The sequence below is a fragment of the Zonotrichia albicollis genome, chromosome Z (genome assembly GCF_047830755.1).
Source record: "Zonotrichia albicollis isolate bZonAlb1 chromosome Z, bZonAlb1.hap1, whole genome shotgun sequence".
In the NCBI taxonomy this organism is placed as follows: Eukaryota; Metazoa; Chordata; class Aves; order Passeriformes; family Passerellidae; genus Zonotrichia; species Zonotrichia albicollis.
In genome coordinates, this window is record NC_133860.1 from 53185515 (window position 1) to 53212113 (window position 26599).

The following is a 26599-nucleotide window of genomic DNA, read 5'->3' on the forward strand; positions in this document are numbered from 1 at the left end:
CTGGTATAGATTTGAAGCTAGATGTGAAACTGTAATGTGCCTACTCTGTGTCATTATCACCCTAACAATCTTCAGAAATCTGTTTTGGAAGGTGATAAAGATCGTTCAATTGCTATTACTCTGTCTCTTACGTCTATTAGGTAAAGACTCTATTTTGCTCTGCAGACTCCAGTATATGTGGCAGTTTCAAAACCGGCTTTTTTTTCCTTTTTCCTTTCTTTTTTTTCTTGTCCCTCTCCTCTAGTTGCCTGTCTTTTCATTGGAATCTTTTGTTTCAGAACAGAGGTGGAGACATCCAACTTCCTCTTCCTGGCACATTTCAATCCCAGATGGTTGTGAATAATGCCTTTTCATCACTTAAAGAAAAGAGAGAACTTCAGGCTGCTGGACAGCAGTACCAGTCAGGTTTGTGGAGGGAAAATGAAGCTCAAACAATTAACCAAAATAAAGAGAATAATCCTCGAAGTAGTACTCCAGTATTATCTGAGAGAAGAGTCAAACAAAATGAACAAGTAAAAGGACATCACTCAGCAAGGCAGTTGGCTACCAGTCTGCATTCATTTGCTGATTCCAGTGTACAAATTAGAAGTGATGATAGCAGAATATCCAATGGTATTCCTGGTGAAAAAAGCAAAAATTATTCCTCTAAGAAACACATTCCTCTAGCAAATGAAACAGCAGCTCCAAGTAACAGAGTGAGAGGAGACAAAAGTAGACTGCAGACAGTAAGTGTTAGCTCTGGAACTGATACTGTAGGATCTGTCTCTGAAATACAGGAAAGTATACCAAGTGTTAACAGCATTTGAAGTGGTTCTAAAATGTTTGAACTGTTCTTTGCACTTGCAAGATTATGTTTTGGATGTCTCAGTATAATGAGTGAATTTTTTTGTAAAATTTTGTAGACTTGGACTTTTTAAAGCATTGCATACTGCTCAGTATTCCTGTTACATGCTTACATTCTTTGTCGCTAGATTTTTAGTTTTGAAAACATGTGATGCAGCTAAAATGGTACCCATGAGTTTGTACTACGCACGAGGGACTCAACATACAGATTTCATTATCACAGATTTTTGAGATAATAAAGTTAATTTGAATACAGTTTTTTCCTAGTGTTTATTTTCAGTGTATTTCAGTGGGAGTGCAGAAATGGTTTTGGGGCAAACATCAATTCCTGCATAACAGTGTGTGAGTATGACATTCCAAAAATTAGCAGAAGTTTCAGAGTCAAAAATGAGCCCATAAACATTGCTATAGGAAACCTTTAAATACAGCCATCATTAGTGCTATGACTGTAGATCATAGAATAGCACATGCTGGAAGGGCCTTCTGGAGGATGTGTAGTCTAACTCAGATTGCTCTCAGGATCTAGAGAAATGTGAGAATGTAAAACTAAGAGAATTATCACTGTTTTAAAACTCTGGGATTTAGTCCCGGCATCTTGTTCTTGTCCTTGTGCACAGGCAGCTGGTTTGCTGCTTCTGAACTAGAATATACTTGTTACATACAGGAACTAGACAGGATGATTTAGCCTGAACTGGGAGAAAAAGCAGCCCATAACTATTTTTCACTCAGTCATCTGCTATGTGATTTCTGGAACACATAGGATCTGTAGAAGTTACTGACTCCAGTTGCGTGACAAATATGAAAAAACTCATGAATCCTCAAATTCAATCCTACAGAGCAAATAGCACAAGATTACCTTAGCTATTGCAGTATTGCACAAATAATTGCACAATGAAAGTATGTTCTTTGTACAGACTTTGTCATTTCAGAATATTAGAAGGTAATATATTAATCTGTTATTTTTCACATATTTTCCCAACTGCTTGTCTGATTTTTCATTCATTCTTGGTGATTTTTGTCTGACTGAACAATTACTTGCAATCTGTAATATTCAGCAGTAAAAAGCTACCTATTCCCTTTTTAAAATGTAAAATTCTAAAGCTAATCACTGAGAAATACTGGATAAAATTATAAATTCAGAAGTGTTTTATTTGTGAGGTTAGGAGTTAGGAATCTGTTACTTGTCCCTAAAAATACCATGAAGAACTTAGAATAATTTATATATTACATGCCCAAAAGCAGGTGATATTTAGTATCTTTCATGTTAAATACTTGCTTTTCAATATTTGCATTTAGAGTGTGAATTACATCAAAAATCATCTTTTAAAGCAAAATTGACCAAGCAGTTTGCAATTTAGATGGGCATACTTTTTTTCAGTGGATTAACCTTTTTTTTTAAACTTAATGTTTTTTTTCCTGTCAAATCAGAAACATGAAGGATTCTTTGTGTTACTGCTGCTATGGTATTGCATTCTCACTGTAAGAATCTGTACTGCATACTTTATATATAGTTGGATCTGAAATTGGCAGAGACATTTGATTGAAGCTGCCTGGGGAGAAGTATTTTTTTTGAGGGTGTCGTGAATACATCAGAACTTCCAAGGTTTTTTCTAACAATTTAAAAACTCATTTACAAAAAGTATTTTACACATATAAACATATATATTCTATATATATTTAACAATGAAGTATTCTAATAAAAAGAAAAAATATTTTTATTTTAAATTTTTGGGAAACCATTTTCTACCCTGAGTTTTGGAATAGAAACAGTTTCATTCTCTTGCTATTAGTTAATGTTTTACATAATTGTCTGTGTTCTTGTTTGACCTAAAAGCTTGAAATCAATAGGCCAACTATTTGCTAGAGAACATGTTACTGTTTACTCATAAAGCTCAATATTTTTTCTCTTTTCACTTAGTCTTCTGAAGACCTACTCTTCACAGTTCAGGACTTCGATCTCTGAAAAACAAAATAAATAGACCCAAACCATTGTTTGAACCACCAAAGTGTAAGGTTTCACCAAAATTTGCTCATCTCACTAGTTTGCTGGACCAGACATCCCAGCTGCCTCCTGAAACGCTTGCCAGGTTGCTATGTAGTCAGCATTATTTATCTTTTAATAATGACGTCCATTTGTGGTACCAGACAGAACTCATGTACGTATGCTCTCCTTGAGTGAGCTGATTCTTTTCCAGCAGTAGTTGATCAAGGTTTTGCTGTCCAGCATAACATGAAGTCACAATGAACTTAATAAAAGTTCATTGAAAACTCTGAAGACTTATTTACACTTTTAATCTGTCTTGGTTTTTCCAGTTATGCATCATAATAAATACTGCTCTCTTTGCTTTTGTGTTAATTACACAAATCCAGGTTCATCTGCATGGACTGATGGCACTTGAAATTGTGGCACTTGAAATTCTCAGTCAAATGGTAGAAATCAGAAGCATTCCTGGAAATTGTGGTTTTGAAAGCTTATATTGAGTGACTATGAATATTGGTATGATTCCATGATAGAATTCATGGGTTTTGATGTAATTGAAACATGAAATCATAATTGCTGCTGGCAAAATACTAAAATAGGAGAAATCTCAATCCAATACAAACAAAACTGTAATGAGACCTGTACTGTTTCTCTTTATTCTTTCCATCTGCAAAAGCATAATGATCCCTTGTCCACAGCAAAAATTTCACATTTATACATTCTTTCCAATTTTATATACTTCCCATCAATGCACGGTATGAAGAGGGTTTTCTAAAGCTTCCCGGTGACAAGGCTTCCAGTGGAGTTGTCCTCTGATCTCGTGGGAGCTGCTATTTTTGACCCTTCTGGTCAGGATAAGACTCCTGAGAACTGAAACTCCAATACTGGTACTTCCACCAGTGCTCTGAGCTGATACCAGCAGTAGCTTGCTGTGTTTCTATTTTCATAGTGTTTCATAGTGTTTCTAGCTCTTTGTGTCAGCATTTGAGTACATTTTTAACTCCAAAGTTTTAATTTCCCTTGTGCCACACAGTTAGGATTCAAGACTGATCTGGCAGGATGTTGAAGCACTTTCTGTAGTAGTAGGCAGGCTTCATGACCTGAATCCCCAACCTACACTATTTCTGATTGCTTCCACTACTCCTTACTACCTTGGATACCATTTTCCTAGCCAAACTGGAGTTTTAAATTGCCTGTCTAGGCCTACACAGGTACTTCAGATTTAATACTGGAAAAAGCCTATATGAGACACCTGTGTCTTTTGATCTTGCTTCTACCTATAGATACTAGTAAAAATAATTAAAATTTTAGTCACATCTATGTTGTTATGGATCTCAGTAGTAGTTTCTGTTTAATTATAACTAAGAAGTAACACAGTTGTTCTTGGTATTGTGGTGTGAGACATACTTTAACAATACCTTGGTGTTTTAAGATAATGTATCCAGCCTGTGTTGTATGTGAAATTCGCTATTATCTCTTAAGAATTCTGGTGTCTGAAAGCAATTTTGATCGATTTTTCTTAAGCTGTAGCTATCATTGAAATGAAAGTTATCTTTGCTCTAATACCAATGTTTCTGTTTACAATTTTTTGAACAAAACAACTTCCTTAAGATGAAAATCTTTCAACTAAATACCAGATCAGGCTGTGGTCTATAAATTCTTTTTGTGCTTCCAGGTATCACCTGGCTTGACAGGAAAAGGAACAAATTCACATAGTCGGTATTTCTTCAGTGAAACAATTGGTAATGAAAAATAGTATTTTATATACATCTCAGAATTCTCAAAATAACACACATCAATACTTGCAGTTTTCTCTACAGATGATTAATGTTGATGATAAGCTTGGTGAAGACCCATGAGACTAAAATAGGCCAGCGTTACAGGAAAGGACTGGGCAATCTGATGTGTTCAAGAGCTGTGCTTTATACAGCTACATATGAGAATTGTGAATCTTGCCCAATATACTTGGAAATTATGGGGCTCTGCAATGCCCATTTCTTTTCAGTCATACTTCATGGCTTGCTTTGTCAAAATTGGTTTACTGCTACTGCCTTTAAAATAACTTTGAAAACTGACCTGGGCAGAATATCCCTGCCTGAAACAATTGGAAAACAGAATGAGTTAAAAGTCTCTTTCTCTCAATTACAACAGTTCAGTTGTACTACCTCTGTATTTTCAAATAATCAAGATGCTGCAGATCTGTTCCATAGATACCTGTGGGAGGAATGCTTTAGTACTCAGGGATATTAACCTAGGATTTGGCAAGCCTCAAGGCAAGTCCAAGCTATGCTATCCATTATGTGAAGGTGATCAAGTTTCACAGCTCTCCTGTTTTTACTCTCTGATGAAATTTAAATAGCAATTTGCCTGCAACAGACTTTCTGGGGAAATTGCTCAACATGTGGACACTTGTTGGCTTATAGAAGGCTAAGATCCTCCTACTCTACAAGGCAAGTAGTTCACACAAAATAATAGATCTGGGTACTGTAAACCCATCTCTTTCAAGACGAATCACAGAAACGGTCTGGTTGGATAAAGTGAGTGATCTCCAGCTTCACAGCTTTATCAGGGACATACTAGAATACATTGCACAGGATTGTACCTGGGTGATTGTCTCCAGTGAGGGAGACTCCACAACCTCTCTGGACCACGTGTTCTAGTGCATGGTCACTTGTACAATTAAGTTCTTTCTTAAGGTAAGTAAGGTGGAACTTCTGTACATCAGGTTCTGTCCGTTGCCTCTTGTCATTTCATATGAAATATGAAGGATCTCCTAAAATTCACTGTAACTGTGGGTCGCTGCTTTTTAAGTCCTCACGCATTCACCCAGACTGCTTTGGGAACAAGCATCCCAGCGCTGCTACAGCACCCGCGTGGGGGAAAAGCATAGGCAGGAAGTTACAGTAGGATGTGCATTCACCGTGTGTGCGCGTGTGTGTGTTTCTCTGTGTGTGTGTGTCTGTGTCTTTCTGTCTGTCTGTCCGCACGCCCACTCAGCGTGGGCGGCTGCATCAGCCAGGGCTCGTTGCGCTGCTTGCGGGGGACGCGCCACTGTGGGGACCCCGCGGAGCGCCGCGGGCGCCCCCTGGCCCGCCCGGCCCGGCCCTCGCACCGCCTCTCCTCCCCTCACAGCGCCTCCCCTCCCCTCACACCGCCTCTCCTCCCCTCACACCGCCTCCCCTCACGCCGCCTCGCCGCGGCAGCGCTGCCAATGGGCGGCCGGGACAGCGGTGGAAAGTGCCTGCCCCAGCGCCGCGGGTTTATAGCGGAGGGGCTAGTGCCGCGGCTGCGGCAGACGGGGCAGGAGTGGCAGCATGGCAGCGACGGAGGGCGGGCGGCAGGTCGCGAACTTCGGCGCCGGGCCGGCGAAGCTGCCGCGCTCCGTGAGTAGGGGCACGGCGGGGCTGGGTGTCCTCGTTGCCCCGGCTCTCCGCGGGGCTCCGGCTGCAAAGCGCGGGATAGGGGGATAAATGTAATTACCGGAGTTTACCCGCGCAGCGCCAAAACCTCTTGTCTTCCATTCTACAACGAGCTTCCCTGATAAACTCGGATTTTTGCAAACGAGCTCGAGTGTGGTTCTTCGAATACTCTCTAGGGTTTTGTTTTTGGGGTTTTTTTAGTGCTGGATGATATGGCACCAGCACCTATATCGTTAGTTTTGGGATGGGAGGTAGGACCAAAGCGCGCAAAGATCACTCTGTGGAGTGTGAAATTTGTCAGTTGATAAATAGCATGGTAATTCCCTAAGACGCCTTTTTATAAGAAGTTATAATGTACACTCAACCCTCTGGAAAGTTGCATCAGCAGCCATGGATTATACAGTTACATATGGAGAGGGGTGGTTTCTGCCGACCTGTACGTACCTCACTCAGTTTAAGGGTTATCTGCTGTGGAATTTTTGTTGTTGTTGTTCTTCTCTTAGTATCCTTCATAATATTCTTTGTTATTTTATGTGTTAATTCTTTTAAAAAATTCTTTAGATTAACAGATTTGCTGCGGAGCAACTTTCTTGTTTTTATTTGTTTGTGTTTCTTTTCCCTCCTTTCTCTTTTCTCGAGGATATGCCCTTTCTGGATAAGGTTGCAAAAATTTTTGCTGCAAAGAAATTTGTTGTACTGTGTCAAGTTCCAGATTCCAAAGGGGCTCTCACAGCACTGCCTCCATACCCAGCTCTGACAGAGATGATTAAAAACTGGATTTAAGTTTGGAGGAGTGCAGGTGGGCACAGCTGAGCTCCCTATTATTAATCTGTTTACCCTCTTGAAAACGCAGTGCTCTTGTGTGGACTGCTGTATCACCTCGATGATTTATGCCTCTTGATTGTGGGCTGATGCTGCCCATGAAGCATGCAGACTCAGTAAAGCAAAAAACGGAGCAATTCATAGATTATAATGTGTGTCATACATGTCTGTTGTGAGGCATGTGCAGGTTTTCAGATTAAGAGTGTTACTGATAGAATTGGATTTTATCAAGCAGTTTAGCCAGCACTACTCTAGCAGTCTGTGTGTTCTCCTTTACTTTTTTTCCTTCCTTCTCTGGAATGGATAAGTTTGCTTGTAAAATGTGGTGGTTAAAACTTCAGAATCTTTTGGTTGACCTTTTGATAGCCAGCTGTTACAGTTGACAGGCCATGCAGACACCGGGTCAGCAAGGTAGATTTCTTATTCCTGAAATTGCCCAGAGTGTGCAGTTTCTTGTCAGGGTGCATGCGTGCAGCATTTGTTTGGTTCTACTGGGGCTCCCTCTTCTTCCTTTAAGAGCAGCCAAGACTGTTCTGGCTCTCAGACAAGAATTTACCAAAATCAGAAGCTGCAAATCCAGTGGTTAGAATCTCCTGCTACTTTCTTCATATTTAAAAGCTAGGGGAGATGGCAGAAAAAAAAAGGATGGCTGAAGCACTGCTTGGCTGGTGACCTGGTTTTTTTGGTTGTCTCAAAATTTTGCTTAACTTCTTTCTTAACTGCTCATAAGATGGAGGCTTGTCTTCAGAAAGTATGGAACTTGGTTTGGTGAAACCAGTCATTGTCATGCTGGCTCAGTTTGAGATATCCAATTCCCCAAGCTGATCTTTCTTGTTATGTTTTCTTCAATACTTTGGTTGTCCTATTTGCACAAGTCAAGTGAAAGGACACAGGATGGAGTGGTGGGAGTGAGTGTTTAGGATGCATGCTTAGAAAGAGTATGTATGCAAACATTAGATGTAAGAGTTCCAAGAGTTCCATTCAACTGCTAGAAATCTGGAAATGTAGCATTTGAAATAATAACTTACAACATGGTCTCCACAACAAGCATATTATTTAAATTTGCTATCTTATGAAAAGCCTTAAGCTGCTAGGAGGTACAGCAAAATTGTATTGGTAACTATACTTCTGTTACTCTCACTTGACGAGTGTCAGGTTATTGCAGTATGGGGCAGCTAGCATAGGCATGATGCATCAGAGACTCCAGATAGTGGAAGATTCCCTTAATTTATTTCTGGATTTTTTTTTATTTTGATAGGTGTTACTAGAAGCACAGAAAGAATTGGTGGACTACAAAGGACTTGGTATAAGTGTTCTTGGTAAGACTTTTAAAAAATCTACATTTTTCATTATTTTGTTGTTTAACTGAATTGTTTAATAAGACTTCCTGGTCTTTTTGGCTCAGTTTCTAATACCTGTGTATCTGTACAGATGTGTATAGATACCATATAGGTGTATAGATACCACATAAATGTATAGCATCCTTCCCATTAGGAAAGCAGTGCTCTCCTGCTGGCTGGCTTTTCAGCCCAGTTGCACAAACGATTTATCATCAAGATGGTGAGCATATTATTAGTTGCTAAAAGTAGAACGTGCAGCTGTCTTTGCACAATTCAGATTAATGTTTAAATTGTACACTTACACGTAGAAGACAGCCTATGGATTTAGAAGGAATTACTGTGTAATTGTCTTTAATGTTTAATTAGCTTTACTGTGTGAAGAAGCCTTGCTAAAGGTAAGAGAACAAAACCTGTACTTCTCCTGTGCTTTATTATATACTTCTTACAGCATTAGCAGCAGAGAAGGTTCTTAGCATGAGGAAGAATGAAATCTTTCTAGAGATTATTTTTTTACCCACACATATGGTTGTTCCTGTTGGTAATAAGGTCATACGGGTGCCAAGTGTCGATGAATGGGATTTGCCTGTGTCTGGACAAGACTGCAGGTATGAGTCTTCCGTGGGAATTTAGTAGTTTTTATGTACTTAAAGAGAGTAGGAACTGGGAAGGACAACCTTCAGACATTTTGGGTCCACAGTGTAAAAGGTTTAAAGCTTAACACGATTTTAAAATCAAATTCATGTATTACCATCTTCATGTTATTTCTTCTCTCTATTCCACCAAAGAAATGAGCCATCGGTCTTCAGATTTCACAAAAATTCTAAATACAACTGAAAATCTCATGCGCGAATTGCTGTAAGTGAATTACTTTCTGCTTATTTTTGTTATGCATGTGCTAGTTGCATCACTAATGTCTGACATGGAGACCTGTCCTTGAAAGCACCTCTTTGGTGGTGTTTTTCATGAGTGTGTTGTAGAGTAATAACTTTGAGGAGGACATCCATCTTCTTATATGTAAATTTGATGCTTATGTTTTTGAATGTGACAATGGATTTTAATTAGGTTATGATGTGTTTTACATGTCTAGCTGAGTTTGTTTTGAAATTTTGGCTTTTGTCACCTTCATAGAATTAATGAAGGACATGAACTAAAAGAAATAAGTGCAAACAATAAAAATCAGTTCTCTGGTGGTATAAGTGCGATCTGAACGTTGTCCATAAGTCCTATTTTATTAACAAAGCTCTGTGGATCAGTGTTAGAATCACCAAGCAAGAGCCCTTTTCCTACTCGTAGCATGACACATTTTTAAAAAATTGAAATGAATATATAATGGATTAGAATTACTGTTCTCATAGTAGTTAATAATGTCAGCCATTAACACAAATGCTTGACCCTCAGTCCAGCCAGAATCATTGACAAAGGAATTTCAATGAATAATTTGGATATCTAATTTTTGTGATTGTATGAGCAACTCTTTATTGCACTTGCTCTGCATGTATACTTCACTGTATTGTTGCAGTTTCAAATTGAAGGGTCTCAGAGCTGAGTGCTACTGTAAGCACTTTGGTGACTTCATGACAGAAAAGTCATGATGCTTCCAATAGATAAATTAAAAGTCAGCATTAATTGTGATGGAATATCTCTCAAGTCTGTGTGTACAGCTACTCAGGAGTGAGTTTGTTTCATGCAGTGCCAGGGCTGGAAGCTTTTTTTCAGGAATCACTAAAATTCATAGCATGTACTCTTAAATTTTTAAATATTTAATATTTATTAAATATTTAATATTTATTAAACAAGCTGTTTCTCAAGACCAGTGCTGAGGTAAGTTAGTGGGATTGATCTAACCTCTAGGCAAAGAGTCTTCTAAAATGGCAGCATTCTTCCTCAGTTACAGTTAAATGCGTAATATCAAGTTGTGTGCATCCTGTGTAACCTGAGAGTAACATAAATGGTTATTTCTTTTATGCAGAAATATACCGGACAACTACAAAGTTATTTTCCTTCAAGGAGGTGGATCTGCTCAGTTCAGTGCAGTCCCGCTTAACCTTATTGGTTTAAAGGAGGCAAGACAGGCAGATTATGTGGTTACTGGAGGCTGGTCAGCAAAAGCAGCTAAAGAAGCAGAGAAGTATGCCAAAGTAAATATCGTCCATCCCAAACTAGGAGCATATACAAGTAAGTTGATGATTGCATCTGCGTCCATGTGAATGCTTAGCTTTTAGAATCGCTCTAAAAACAGATCCAATGTTGCTGTTGGGCTGTTGAATGTTAACTAGAGTTGACTGCCCAGCACTCGAAAGAATGTCTGCCATGCCCCTCTTTGTTCAACACTGGCAGATTTATTTAATGGCTTAACATTTTCCACCAGAAAAAAATGGTGAAGTGGGGCTGAGCAGATGCCAGAAAATAAGTGTCAAGACAAAAGTGTCTAAGTAGGGAAATTGTCTGGGCTCACTCAGGTCTTTTTTAATATTTAACTGAGTTCTTAAGCTATTCACAGGGATATTGTGAGATATTTCAATTTCATGTACACTCAGTAACAAGAATGCTCTAAAATTCAGAAGCAGGTTTGAGATTTTAACTTTGTTGACCCAGGACATGGGAGACCTGAATTCTCTTACCCACTTTTAAGGTTTCCTAAATTATTATCTTTCCCACCAATGTGTCACTGAATATACATAAATAATTCTTGGAGCCAGGAATACATGAGTTCTATTTCTACTCCTGCTACTTTTGCTCATTTTTCTTCCCTCTGGTCCAAATTACAGCACTTGAACTAAAAAGAGTGGGAAGAAGACAAAGAATATTCCCATACAAGTTAGTGTATTAGCTGGCAATTAGGGCACTAACTTGGAAAGTAAGTTTATATTCTGTGAGGCACAGGAAGGAATTGAAGCTACAACTTTCCGGTCTGGGGGAGTGTAATTCATCGCTTCATAGCTTTAGATAAGAGGAGAGCCAGTAAATAATGATGGAGGCAATGGTACCGTCTCCCACCCTTCCCTCCACCTCCCGTCACGTCCTGGAGGAGAAAAGAAAGGGAGAGCAACAGGTTTATGCCAAACCTGTTCTGTGCTGTCAGGACATGCCTGTATATTGCCTGTTGACAGAGGAGATCTTAGCTTTGTAAATCAGTTGCAAAGCTTAAAATGGGAGAAAGGTGGGTGACCTTGTGTTTGTTGAGCTTGGGCAAGACTTAAATGCTTCTGGGATTGCACAGAAACAGAATTTTAGAGAACTTTGTCAGTGAGAATTTGGATGTTTCAGTGATTCCAGAGGCAGCAGGAAGATTCTTGGACTTAGTGTCTGAATTCCTCTGAAATGCTGTTTTGAATCTCTAGGCCCGTAGTTTGTAGTCTGCTATTGCAATGGGAGGAAAATAATTTGAAGAATAGGGGGTGAAAATCAAAAAGTTTTGCAAACGTAATGATGTCTCACCAGGAAATTTTGGGAATGCGCTGTTGTATTGACTTTGCAGATACGTTATCTTCCTGGGAACAACATGATTAATAGTCTGTATGGCAAATTTGTTCTTGGTTTACGCTTAAGTTTCATGTTCAGGTAAAACTGCATGCCAAGAAAGTTACTTGTGACCTCTGGGTTTCTTTTTTGGCTCTTAGGCATTCCTGATCCAAGCACTTGGAATCTTAATCCGGATGCATCTTATGTGTATTATTGTGCTAATGAAACTGTTCATGGTGTGGAGTTTGACTTTGTACCTGATGTCAAAGGAGCAGTCTTGGTTTGTGATATGTCATCAAACTTCCTGTCCAAACCTGTGGATGTTTCCAAGGTAAACAATTGGACATAGTGACTGCACAAAGCATTTTCAAAATTTAATGCATATAGTGAAGCACTTTGAAATGTCTGGATTTGAATGTCTCGGCATCTCAGCTAGAGATGCTGAGTGGTGAAATTAAGGAAGTCGTGCTTTGTTAATTGAGTGTCTGATGATAGATAGAAGTGTTGACATTTCAGGTTTGAGATTTCAATGTCTGTTTTCCTTTTTCTCATAAAAACATACTGAACTATGTTGACATTGTTCATGTAAATAGTTGCCCAAGATTATTTATCTCCTGTGTGATCTTCACTGATGAAGAAAATACCTGCTAAAAGAAAATAACAGCTAAAATAAATATTTTCTAAATAATATTTAGCCTGCAGATAGTGTATGGCTACAGCACGGTACTGTTAATAAGTTTTTGAATCCTGCCTCTGTCATGAAAAATCCGTAACCTCTTTTAAGCTCCTAAAGCTTCCTCTACCTCATGATTATGGTGTCTGTTTCACAGATAGTACAGGAGCAGAACATAGGCAGTTACTATGTTTGTAAAGTATACAATTTGTAGAAGTGTTACTGACTAGTGAAGCAGCATGTTTGACCTTTCTTACCTGTGTGTAGCAAAATGGAGTAGTTGTTAATGCATTCAACTTGGCCTTTCCTGATCTGCCTCTTTGTACAGGTGAATTTTATGATGATTGTTCTGAAACTCCAGATGGATTGAAAATAGTGTTAACTGTGTAGGGATTTGTTTTTAGTAAATTTGCTTGGAGTAGTGTGAAATTGCAACAGGCTGCCTTGAGAATTATTTGCAGCTATTAAATAAACATTTAGCAAACAGTTGTGAAATTTGTGATTATCTTCCTCAGCTGAGTAGGTGTAAGTGCACTTTCAAATCAGAACTTCTGCTAACTCTTCTTTTAACCTACAACTTGCTAATTTTCAACACATTCTCTGTTCAGCTGACTAGTGTGCCTGGGGTATTACTCAGTAATGAGATCTACAAGTGAATGCATTTTACCAAGTTCTTTTCTTCTTCCTTTTAAAGTTTGGTGTGATTTTCGCCGGTGCTCAGAAGAATGTTGGCTGTGCTGGAGTTACTGTTGTAATAGTACGTGAGGACTTGCTGGGATTTGCACTGAAGGAATGCCCTGTTGTACTGGATTACAAAACGCAGGCAGCAAATAGCTCATTGTATAACACTCCGCCTTGCTACAGGTAACTCAGCCTGCTGTGTGATATCCTTTATCAGAAAGCTGCCGCACTGCCACCTGCCGCTCTTGTCCAGAAAAGCTTCCAAAGTTCCCTGTTTGCCCTCAAGCCACCGATACCTTGGGGTGTTTCACGTGATTCCTGTGAGAGCATGGGAAATGTCCGGCTGTGCGACCAGTAGGCTTTGCATTGCCTGCTGCGAATCAGCCACAGAAGATGTAGCCTTTTTCAAAGTTAATATTATATGTCATAGCTCCATTGTAGAAGTTTCGGGATGCAGTTCTGGTTTACACGAGCACAGCACTAGTCAGTTGCAAGGAGGTAATTTGGCACTTAGACTTGCTTCTTGATCCAAATATAGTTTGATTTAATTTCTTCTTGACATTGTTCTGAGCATTTGAACCTCCAGATCCCCACTGACTTTCTTTACTGGAAAATGGTAAATAATATTGTGATTAAAGTTTTAAATAGTGTATGATATTACAAGAATATATGTATTCTTTTAATATTTTAAAATATTTCTTGTTCTTTCTACATCTTTCACTACTGTTGGTTTTGAAATGAAAATGCATAAGAACTTTTTAAAAGCCATTTTAGTAGCTGCTTTGCTTTTACTCTTGTAAAGTTTTGCATAATTCTTTGACGCCATCTCAGTGTTTGGTTTGACATCCAAAGATAAAATTTATCTAGCTTTATAAACATTGCTAGCAATCAAAATCATAAAATTGCCATGTGGTTGATGATTTCATTATGCAAGAAGCAGATCAGACTATACCTTGCTTTTTTAAATTGTAGCTATCTTGTAGCTTCTGATAACTAGTGAAATGGTGCTTTGCTACTAGCATGCTTAGCTGTTGAGCTAGTAGTATCTACCCATTCTTATCCTGAAGAGTTTTTATGCCAGCATCCTTTGAAATGAGTATTTAGAGAAAATCTTCTGTCTAATTATCATTTTTTCCCCAGAAGCTTTTAAAATTACTTTGAAAATAAAGATTCCCTTTTCAGGATAGTTTCGTAATGAAATTTTATACTGATAATTAGTCTCAGCTCTTATAGTTTGTTTGCATGTTCCAGAATGGCAAAGTTAGGTTGCAATGATCTCCAACACAAGTTAAATGCACTTACTGTACAGACCCAACGTTCTGTGATTCTCATACATAAACCCTGTAACTTAATTCCATCACTACAATTAGTATCACTTCAAATTTTACTCAATTTAGGTATCTCTGAATCTGCTGATTGTCACTGCAGTGTACCATTGCCATGACATAGGAGCAGCTATCTCTCTCAACAGAACACTAAATCTAGTGAACATTTGTTTATGCCAGATGTTACAGTGCAGAACTTGTTCCCCCAAGTTGTGTGCATACTCTACAGTATGTAGTGCTGTAATTATGCATTCTTACTGGCAGCCTGTCTGCCCTGTTGGCTGGGTACACCAGTAAGAATTAGCTATTCAATATTTCCAGATTTTGGTCTGCTCAATGTAGCTTTGTAGCATAGGCAGGATGTATGTCTTTTCCAGTGCTTGATGAAACCTCTATTTCATGATCGATTATGTGCCTGACTGCCAAGTCACACATACTGTTTTTGGACACTGTATACTTGAATATGCCAGGTTTTAAATCCAGCCATTCATGTTTTCCAAGTACAAAGCTATTTCCATTTGAAAAACTGAAGTTCTGCTTAATCTGAGTACTTGGACACAGTGTTGTTCCTCTGATTTGAAAAGCAAAACAAATCAAATTCTGCAGCCTTATTTTAGCCATTGCAAAGAACCTGTGAAAAGAAAGTGCTGCTTTAGTTGTTACTCAGTATCTGACAGTAGCCTTAACAGAGTAGTGGGTGGTAAAGGGAACTGAAAATAAAGTTGAACTAACAGTTTCTCCTTTCTCATCGCTGTCTTGCTGGATTTCACTTCATGCTACAGACTCACATTGGAGTACGCTCCAGAATACAGAATGGAACAGACTGAAATGTTGGCAGGATGCACGTCTGTTTGGCTTGGCCCTAGCTGCCTGTTCCAGTTTAAGGAACTGGCAAAGCTTCTTAGTTCTCTTTTTCTGTACTCTTTTCCTTGCACTTGTTAATGGTTTGCTGGCAAACAGGCAGGAAATATTAACTGAATTTGCAAAAGCTATTTCAGCAAAATGTTAAATTAAATTAGGGTGATGCTAATGGCTTTAACCTCATGGCACTACGTAGTTGACTCTTTGACCCTAATCTGTTTAGCTAAAATTAACAATGAATTTGCTATAAAAATCTCATTTGCAAGCTCTGAAATGCATTTTGCGCTTAAAGTTGTTCCAGAAACATTATTTTGATTGATGTAAAGGAAGGATAAAGGGTTTTAGCTGTCTGGGGTTTTGTGAATGGTTCTAAGGATGGCTTCCAGGAATTCACTTGTCCAAAAAGTTTTGCTCAAGGAAGTGAGGGCAAGAAGTGAATGTGGCTCTGTATATTTGCCAAGGGCATAGTCTATACTTCACTTAAATAATTTACACTGGAATAGTTGATAGTGTCCTGTCATAAATGTGGCAAGATTGTGCTCTCAGTGCAGTAACATACTTCCTATAAATGGCAGTCTGTAATCTTGGTTATTCTGCAGCTTTTTGGAAGTGTTCAAGGATTTGGTACTGGCATCCCTTTAGAAATAAAAAGCAGCAAAATTTTAAACAGCCTCCTGCTAGATATGTGTTAGGGAAACTTGTAAGGTAATGTTCTCTGAGCACTCCCCTGGAATCATTAATGAGGGGATTCATAAGAATGAACTTGTTGGATATAGGCCATAAAAACTTGTGAGCAGGTTTTTATGTAAATTGTTGCAGTCGTGGGAAATGTCTGAACTTGAACAAGCTGAGTTTTGTAGCAAAAGCACAAAGGCAAAAGGCATTAAGGATTTTTTGTGTTGCACTTAGTGACTAGCATTGAAATTCTTGGTCTCAAGCCATGTTGATCAGACCAGAGATCTGATGCCAGTAGGCTTCCAGATCTCTACTAAGAACTTGACTGGTAACAGTCAAGTGTGATACATCATAATTTGTTTCACCAAACTTCACTGTTCATGTGGCCAAAAGGTCTTTGTAGACAGACATGGGATTAGAGTTCTTATTTTTAACATTTGTGAAAATATGGTTACATTTCTGGCATATTAATATACATGTATTTGAGATTTACTCCTGCATTTTTGCTAGAGCAGCTGCACAGGGCAAATGCTATTAACTTTTTTGCTGAATCTGGCTCCCACTAGGCAGTTGTGTAGTCCTTCTGGGCAGGACCTGAGAGGCAGTTGAGTAGGCAATGAATTGGCAGCGCATGCAGCGTGTCTGGGGATGTCTTTGGGAGCCCTGGGCTGCAGAAAGCATGTCCTTCTATGGTGCAAAGGATTAAAATGGGTCCAACAGATATGTGTGACATTTGAATTTCAGGATATTTTGTCTTGTGTACAGAAAACATTATCTGAGTTGTCATAACTTGTAAAATAGTCTAGGTTTTGATTTGTTAGTCTTAAGTGCCCTTAAATCAAACACGGCATTGTGTTACTGAAAGATTTTGTGAACTATTAGACAAGACTTATTTTTTTCCTGTTTGAATAATTTCACTGAAAAATGTTCTTTCCTTTTGCAGTATTTATATCATGGGATTGGTACTGGAATGGATAAAGAATAATGGTGGAGCTGCAGCTATGGATAAACACAGTTTAATCAAGTCACGGATGATTTATGATATTATAGACAAATCTAATGGATTTTATTCGTAAGTTCCTATGCTTTTCCTCTTTGCTTCAATATTTGCTACATAACCAAACATTCATAAATTTTGAGAGTTTAATTGTATTTTTGAAGTCACCTTTTTTGAGGACTCCTAGAGATACCATTTGAGTGAACTATTCACTTGGTAACTGTCCAAAGATAAGTCTCATTCCAGTAGGAAGTTATTTCAACTTATCATGTTGATTAGTAGTGAACCCTACTTAAAACGTATTCTAAACTGAACAAAACAGAAGCGTGGGAGAAGAGTATACAAAGAACAGATAGGCAGATGCTGGTTTGTATGCTTATGGAATCTCTTGGTGGCATGTAGACCAAAACAGAGAAAATTGCCTGTAAGAAATTGTAGAGACCCCTTTGCCTTGTATTTTGCCTACCACCTTCCAGGAGTCAAAGACTCTGCTTTGTCTCTGGTAAGCAGAACATTTTTATTGCTAATTATGTTAAGTTCTGAAACACTTCCTGAAGTAAAATAGAAAGATCAGACCTCAAAATGGAATACATTTTCTTTATGTACTTTATGCACAGTTGATTTTCTTCAGTTATTTTTGCTGGCTTTCCAAAGCAGATTTAACCCTCTTGAATTTTACATAGAATAGCCAGGTACTTTTGAGCTCATAGGACCTGTGCATAGTTAAAAGCTGGTACTGTAATAATTTTATTATTTGCCAAGTTCAGACTACTAATTGACCATGAAACTGCAAAATATTTTCTTTCACCTTCAGGGTAAAAGCAACAGTGTGGGGACCTAATTTACTTTCAAGTCCCAGTTAGGATAGAGCAAATTAAATTTGGATTTTAAATTAAAGCTGTCTGCAGTCATAATTGTCAGGGATAAAGTTTCATCATAATATTTAATACACTCCTCTTATTAATTTAGTTAATGAAAACAACTTTCCCTTTAGTATCACCATGATCAGGATTGTGATCCTACTCCAGGGAGATCCTGGGGGTTTTTCACAGACGTCAGTAAGCAAATGAAGCCTTGAAAAAAACATTTTGTGACAAACAGAAATCTGTATCTGGCAAGTTGGTCTGTAAGGCAACGAGTGGGAAATGCAATGCAAATTGGATGGTAAATAGTCAGCTGGGAAAGCAGAACAAGCTTCACTAACTGAGCTGTATGCAGCTTCCTAAGCAATACAGTTAAGACTGTGAATTTTTAAATTGTGTCTATAACTTAAAGGGAGGTTTAATTTGAAGCTGCCTTCCCAGCTGTAACGTGGCATTTAATCTGTGGCGTGCTTCCCTGAGTAAGCCATGTGACAAGCCATTTAGCAAATGGAACCTTTCTTCCATGAAGTGCTCTGTGTCATTTGTAGTTTGTTTTTCAATGTCTGTGCACTGAATTACATCAGATTGCCTAGTAGCAACTGTATATTCTAAAACTAAAGCATGGCTGCAGTAATTCCAATATAGGAGTGCTCAGAAGCATATGCCTTTTTGAACATTATTTTCCTGGTTGAACCTGAAGTAGAAGATTTGCACCAGCAGGTGTTATGATGGATTTTTCTTTTCTTTTCATCATGGGGACATCTGGACAAAGGAACAAGAGAGGAGCTAAAAAGAATGATACTCATTCTCTCTCACTATGCTATTTCCAATTAGCATAATAATAGGTATGAAATCCACTTGCAGTTTATGAACACTCATTTATATTGAATGTCTGCAAGAATCTACATCATCAGACTTAGAAAAAAAATAAACCTGAAGGCTTCAGATCTCCTTTATAAGCAGAAATACTAAAAAAGATATTTAAATCTTCTTTTCCTCCTCTATAATTTCTTAGCTTCACGAAATAGTTGTAGAGAAATTACACAGATCTTGAGTTTTTCACTTCAGATAAATTTTTAGGAAATTAAGGAGTTGTGATGCATCTCCTGTAATGCTGTGGCCATGTATGCACTGCAAGATTTGTTCTAGAGATACCTCTTCTTTGCTTCGTGATTCTGAGTAATGTTAATTTAGAAGGTGCACTGAAGTCACTAACAGAAGTTTCTAATATCTATGAAAATTTTTTTATGCTGTGTTCTTGTATTTCCTTTAGTTCTGTTTAGCTGAGTATAATTCTGGCAGCACTTTTGGCTAGTTGAGAAGTCAATCTTCAAAGAGGAAGAGAAGAAACTGCTTTAGACTTAGTCAAAATTCCCTGTAATTACCTCACCTAGCCAAAGTAACTGTTTATTAATTTTTATTTATTTATTTAAAATTTAATTTGGTCTGTATACAAGCCTTGTGTCTGTTCCCCTGGCACAATTCTGAGTGTGTCAGGAAGGGTTAATAAGCCTTCCACTTTACCAGTTCCATTATTGTACTTGGTTAAAAAAGGAAGGTTGCTGTCTTTCACAGAAAGTAATGACAGTTTTGGTTGTGAAGGATTGATTACGGTTTTAAACAGGTGTGATTATTCATTTCTCAAACTGCATGTAGCTGAAATACAAATTTAGCACAAAGTGGGTTAAGCATTACGTTCTGCAACCTTTCTAGATGTCCAGTGGAGAGAAAGAGCCGAAGCAGAATGAATGTACCTTTCCGCATTGGCAGTGTCAAGGGCGATGAAGCCCTGGAAAAGAAATTCCTTGAGAAAGCTGTGGAACTTAACATGATATCTCTGAAAGGACATCGGTAAGTATTAGTCAAGTAGTCTCTGTGCTGTGCAGAGAAATCTGTTCCTGCAGTGGTACAGCATCAGGCATTGTGCATTGACTTGCCAACCTTTCTCACGCATAAGCTGCTCCTCATACTGGTTTGGCAACACTTGAGATGAGCAGTCTAGAGATTGTAATCAGAGATTGCTGGTGGCTCAGCTACTGCCTAGGTGAAGTGGGGGGGGGCTTCAGAGAGCTTTATCATGAATTCTGCTCTCTTCTGCAAATCTGTCTCTGTGCAGATGCCAAAGATATCTTTTGAGGTCAGATTGTATCAGTGTATAAAATGTCTCAGATGGCTTGTCTGCCTGGTTGCAAGAGTTCTTTCCAATGTTCAGTAGTGTTTGTGGGATTAGTTTTTTGATGTTATTGGGCTACAGCTTTGGAGCAGTAAATAACTAATAAATACTAAGCTTCTCTAGACTGCAAGCCTGCCTTGAAGAATTAAATATTGCTTCCCATGCACATAAATGTGAATTTTATAATTTTAGAGTAGGAATAGATTTAAATGTCTGTGACTGCTACTAATGTCTTTTTTTAGAATATACAAAACTTTTCTGGTTCTTTCTTTTTTTTTTTTCTCTCCTATTTGCAATTCAGGTCTGTGGGAGGAATCCGTGCCTCTTTATATAATGCAGTGACTGTAGAAGATGTTCAGAAGCTTGCAACATTCATGAGAAGCTTCATGCAGATGCATCAGTCATAAATGCCCATGGGTTAGAGCCATGCTGCACATCTATGAAATAAAAGCTAAAGGGTTTTAACATGACTGTGGTACTGCACAGCTGTAGCGCACAAGTTTTATTTTCTTTTAGTTCCTGTAACAATATTAATTAACTGAATGGAACAGAGGCCCAGTCTTGCAGTGATGTGGCAACTTTGGCTTTGCTGAGGATCCCCAGAGTGATCATGATTGATTGAAAAATTTGAAAATGTGTGGTTAAAACATGAATAACATTTTAAGATTGTATGGATCTGAGTCTTTTTCAATTCTAGTTACAAGTGACTTCAGCAATGCCTCCTTTTTAGTAAAATTCAGGAAGCTAAATTTGTCATAAGCTGTCTGTAATGCTTTACAAATACTCTCTGACTGCATAATGAAGGTAAACTGACACAGCCTCTAAAGACATCTAATTGATTTATGGGGTATATTCCAACAGTGTAACACCAGTAGTACTTAAGAGTTAACACCAGCATGCCTAACTTGAGAATCTGGCCTTTCAACTACTGCTCCAATGCTACAAAGTACTTTCATTTCCATTGCAATTAGTTGTGGTTAAGGTCTGCAGGACTGGGCCTTTTTTCCTACTAGCATTTATTAGTTTAAACCTGGGATTCATGAGTCTGATTAAATCAATTTCTAAGATGTTTTTTATTTCTCTATGCATTTTGTATATTAAACTCCTAGGTTGTTATTGTTACTTTTGGGCATGCATATTTGCTACTGCAAAAAAGTTTCTTTTAATTTGTTAACCTAGTGCCAGACTGGATTGCTGTATTCCACTCAATGAGCCTGTGACTTTCTGTGCACTGACTTTGAGCCCTAAGTGCAGCAGACTTCTTAAGTGTTTACCCTCTCTACTTGCTCCAGTGTTTGTTCTACCTTTTCATTCTTTCAGTTGTGTAGCCTTTTATATGTGGAACTTTGTCCAGCTGGAGTAAATAATAGTCTTCTCTGCCTTTTCCTGACACTGCAGTGTAATTTTGGTCCCACTTTCTCACTTGGTCCTTGTAGCTTATTGCACACTTTGATACCCTGGGCTAGAGAGGTCACTGTGGTTATACAAAGATTTTCAGAGGATCTCCTCTTGTAGAACCCTTGAGTTATTCTTTTATCTCAGCTTGTGACTTTACTGCCAATGTCCATATATTGACTTTAATCTCCTACTTTAACTAGTGTAGAAGCTATCTGCTATTGTCAGAGTGTTTAGTATTGCTACAGCTGGTTTCAGACTAAACTCTTTGGCACACAATGGGGATTTCATTTTTTTTTTTAATTTTTGTGTAACGTCAGTACAGTGGTAACAATTTATTAATAATAATGATGTACTATCCCTTTGTTGATGGAATCTCAGAACAAGTCAATGGAATGTGCTAGGGTTGAGTTACATTCCTATGTGAAAAATCATCATTTTAAGACTACTATTTGGAGATTTCTGTCAACTTAGTGTTACTCAAAGTAAGTAAATTATGTGAAAAAAATAAAATCTAATCATATCATGATGTGAAGTACCATTGTGTTTGAAACTTTTTGATTTTTGTCATTTTCAGGATGAAAATCAAGACTAATGTGTGTTAGAATTTTAGATTCTGGTATACTCCTTTTCCCTAAAAAGCAAGCTTCCCTCCTGTATGTTTTATTTCTGTGCAAGAAGAGTCTTTCCTATAGGAGCCATAGAAACAAAAGTATTATTATGAATGCTTAAAGAACCCTTTTTGCTCTGCCAATTACAAATATCTAATTTGGATTCCATATTAAGCTTTTTAATTTTATAAATTTATTTTTCTGAGTGTTTTGTACTTGCTTGCAGCTGTAACTCTAGCTTATCTCTTTCTAAAAAACAGCCAACCTTTGCATTTTATAGTAGCCTTGCATTCCTCTTAGCAAGCATGCTTTTGTGTGTGTTTACAAGAAAAGCTTGCGCTGATTTGTGCAGCTGATTCATGAGTCTGACAAGGAACTTCTTGCTGCTTCTGAATTGTGCCTAGCATCTTGTCAATTTTTTTTAACTCAGTAAGGCAAAAATCTTGTATAAATAAAATACAGAGTGAAGACTGCATTAAGCAGACAATGGTAGATTGAATATCAAGTAAGGGGAATACAGGGAATACAGAAGCACGTTCTGAATAAATTATTTACTTGAGGTTTGTTTCAGACTTATCCATACAGCAATTCTAGCCTGTCAAGCTGTTTGTCTGTATTTGGGGTTTTGAGCCCTTCTGGACAGCTAAATCCTGATTCTCCCATATCAGATTTGTAGGAGGAATTTCAGCAACCTGTTGCTGAGACTCCTGGTCTTTTTTTCTCATCAGCACTTACAAACTGGGTTAGTAATTTCAGTGTTTGGAAGCAGGGCTCTTTTGGTGTGATATGAATACTCTGAAGACATTAAAAGGTGTTAAAAAATAAAGAAAATACTGGTCTCACCTGAGTTGGCCCAAATGGAGAGGGAATCATAAGACAAGTTCTTCAATGAACAATTCTTTGAATTCCTTTTCTATGAATCATCTCTATCTCCTAGCTCTTGTTCTTGATTTCACAAAAGCACGTTCTAGCATTCTCCTTTGTAGTAAAAAAGTCTCTGGCCACTGTCTTTCCCAGACCTGGCCTAAAAGGAGAAAGTTGCATGCTCCCTCTGTATCTGCAGTGTTCAGTGACGGATGCTTTAGTCCAGGTGTCGACTGTCCTTCAGGAAGGTATAATGTCCCAGAGATTCCTGTCAGTTGTTTACAATAAGAACTTCCTATGGTAGTTAACATCTGTAGGCCAGGCAAGACTTAAATAAGAACTGGAAGTCTGGATTGCCACATCCTTGTTTAACTAGTAATTCCAGTGGAGAGAAATGATTCATACATGCAGCAGTGTGCGGGAGTCCTGCTCTTCTGTAAGCTGATGCTCTATATTTTCCTGTTTCTGTTTAAATTAATCCCATTTTTTTCTTTTCAACTCGTAACTTAATATTTTTCAATATATCCAGGAATGTTTGGATATAAAAAGCTTAAGCCTATTCCTGACATTCAAGTAAGTGTTTGGAATGAAACAGGAATTAAAGACATCATATACTGACGTATTAGTAGTTGCAAAGGTATGCTGAAAGTGTTACTAGGTCAGGCACTATATTGGTACATGCTTATTTTTCACTGTATTTCCTTGTCTGGGTAGAAAATAAAATGAGGATCTTTTTTTGTACTTAATAATGATATACCTAATTAAAGTGCTGTAAGTTTTTACATTAAATCGGTCCATTTAATTAGAAAGAAGATTCCCCATTCCAGTCAGCAATTGGACTCTTGATAATTTAAAACCAGGATTCATGACAATCTGTGATAAATAACACTCTTTTAGACTAAAGAAAGTAAGAAGTTGTAATTACTGGTGGATTACTGAATGGTTGGAGGAGAATGATCAAAGAGATGCAAGGATAGATTTATTTTTCTGTAAGTAGCTGAAGAATAAGTGTGTATTTGATGTAAGGAAACCAAAAGCTGTACATCTTCTGAAATCTGAGAAAATCTGAATTATATCTCGTACCTTTACACTATGCACCTTTACACTATAAAAAGAAAAAATTGTATATTTTGGTAAATGGATTAATTACAAAAGAGATGTAAAGAAATCACGTGAGAAAGTGGAAATTTGCTAAACTATTATAAGAGAAATTGCCATTAAACTGCTTATAATTTTTGATGTAACAAACCAATCTGGATATAATTCTGTATTGTAGTTCCATGATGTAATCTGAAGAGATCTGGGAGATGTATTGCTAGAATTAGGGATGGTAGTAACAAACTCTCTACTGTAGAACTTAGTAAATATTCTTCCATAGAGTAAGCAGTAGTCTTTGGAATTGAAACAATTTGGAAGTTTCACACTCTGGTGCTAAGTTTTGAAGCTTGGCAAACCAGACCTAAAGAATTATAAAAGCTGGAAAGCCTCTGAGCTGCTAGTGCCCTGCCAGTATGATAGGGTCACACTGGCTTATGGCTTTTCTTTCTTTCCAGGACAGCCCCAGTCATGCTGCTTTTGGGCACATTTTTATTGTGAAGACATACCCTTTGGCCTTAGTGTTAGAAATGTTAATACTTGACTCAGTTGTGATTGTGCTTTGCCTGATGTCACAGTACATGTGACAGTAATGTGAGTTGTATTGTCAGCTCTAGATTCCCAGTACTGAAATAGATTGTTTTGTCTGTGGAGGTATTTTCCTAAGCCACCTAAATGGTACCTCTTCTTGATTGGTACATCATGGAAGCTTGTCTTCAGTTTCCTAAACCTGTCTGGTGATATGAAGTAGTTTGGTGCAAGAGGGGACATTGCTATGGTGCTGTGAAAGGTCCTCAGGTGTCACAAGAGAAAGGGTGATGCTGACACCAGAGCTATGTGTTCTGTGACTTCTGAAGGAAGCGTCGGATGTTAGTGGTGGGGTATGAGCAGGGTATATCTGGGTGACTGCTGGTGAATAGGAGGATATATTGCAAGGTTTGGAGTTAGTTTGTGTAAATTTAAAGGAGAGGAATAGAAACAGAAGAAAAACAATAAGAATATAGTACAACTTTAAGTTATTATTTTGTCACCTATTGGTGTACCACTTTGGAGAGGTGGCCCTCTGCCTTGCTTCCCTACCCTCTTCACCTGGGAGGAATACTGCTTGTTTTGGGGCTCTATAACCATAAGGGCTGTAGCAAAAACCTGGCTAGATGGGGAAGCAAGGCAGAACATATTTCTTGTGTCAGTTAAATGAAGGACTGAACTACACTCTCACTTCCCCTGTACAAGCACACAATGTATCCCCAATGTATAATTTACTTGATAATTTATTGTAGCGATAGCTGCAGATGAACAAAATTCTCTGTTCAATTACTTCTTTACATCTCTGTTAGGAGAGAGGCAGTCCCATTGTGTTCCAGATGCCCACCAGCAGTAGTTTTAATTACAGCATTACTTTGAAATCAAATTGCTTGTTTGACAGCCCTAGTCAGAATCTTTAAGTGGCAATAGAGTGTGCATTTTAGTAAGTGAAAAATAATCCACTGTATTAACATAAAACCTTTAGCTTTTTCATGCAAAGTTCACACATTTGTATGTGTAAAGCCAGAATATTATTTCTGTCCCTACTACATTTGACACGGAGAATACAACCACATCTGGAATCCTGATGGTAACTCTCTGCCAAGTTTTGATTGATTTGACATCTCAGTGCTGGTTAGTAGATGCTCTGAACTGCTCCTGAATGGAAAAAAACCCAAAATTTTGCCCAAGAAGGCCAATGGTGTCCTGGTGTGTCCAAGGAAGAACAGTGCCAGCGGGTCAAGGGAGATCATCCTGCTCTTCTGCTCAGCCCTGGTTAGACACGTTTGGAATGCTGTGTCCACTTCTGAGCTTCTCAGCACAACAAAGACATGGAGCTTCTGAAGCAAGTTCAGTGGATGGCAGCAAAGGTGACAGGGGGACTGGAGATGTCTCTTATGAGGGAAGGCTGAGGGAGCTGGGCCTGTTCAGCCCAGAGGGGAGATGACTGAGTGGGACCTGATGAATGTCAATCAGTATCTGAAGGGAGGGTGTCAAGAGGGTGGATTCAGGCTCTGCTTGGTGATGCTGAGCAATAGGACAAGAGGCAATGAGCAAAAATGGATGCACAGGACCTTTCCTTTCCTAGAACAGATGGCACACAGAGGTCATGGGGTCTTCTCCACTGGGAAAGTTCAAGAATTATCTGGACACAATTCTGTGCCTTGTACTCTAGGATGACCCTGTTAGAGCAGGAAGGTTGAAACAGATGACCTACCCTGATGCCTTCCAGTCGTAACCATTCAGTGATACACATGCAAGGAAATGCATTCAAAACTCAACCACAGATCCTTTAAATTTTAAAATATACCATGTCTAGATGAATATTAGATACCCTTGTTTTATGATGTTTTATTTTGTGTTCTGATCGTGCTGATTCCCATGATTTTATATATACCCTTAAATGTGACTTATTTATCCAATATGGAAATAGTTCCACAGTTATTCCATTGATGCTGAAGTGATTTGGGGAGACCTTACTGTGGTCTTTCAGT

At 38.3% G+C, this 26599-nt stretch overlaps 2 protein-coding genes across 10 annotated transcripts in view; both read left to right on the plus strand.

Moving 5' to 3' along the window:
- CEP78 (centrosomal protein 78) overlaps positions 1–1098 on the plus strand; it is a 35684-nt gene extending 34586 nt beyond the window's left edge. For 8 of the 9 annotated variants that reach the window (XM_014270885.3, XM_014270884.3, XM_014270882.3 and 5 more), the window contains one exon: positions 279–1098. In XM_014270885.3, coding sequence (XP_014126360.2) covers positions 279–806 — 528 coding nt within the window. In that variant the 3' untranslated portion in view covers positions 807–1098. The remainder of the gene's footprint in view (positions 1–278) is intronic. The other variant, XM_026796626.2, reaches the window with a different exon arrangement.
- Positions 1099–6017: 4919 nt separating this feature from the next.
- PSAT1 (phosphoserine aminotransferase 1) lies at positions 6018–22048 on the plus strand. The gene is made up of 9 exons (XM_005492405.4): positions 6018–6207; positions 8324–8384; positions 9191–9260; positions 10375–10580; positions 12026–12198; positions 13235–13404; positions 17026–17154; positions 19656–19793; positions 20417–22048. The coding sequence occupies exons 1-9, from the start codon at positions 6139–6141 to the stop codon at positions 20520–20522; spliced, it is 1122 nt and encodes a 373-aa protein (XP_005492462.1). The 5' UTR covers positions 6018–6138; the 3' UTR covers positions 20523–22048.
- Positions 22049–26599: the final 4551 nt, after the last annotated feature.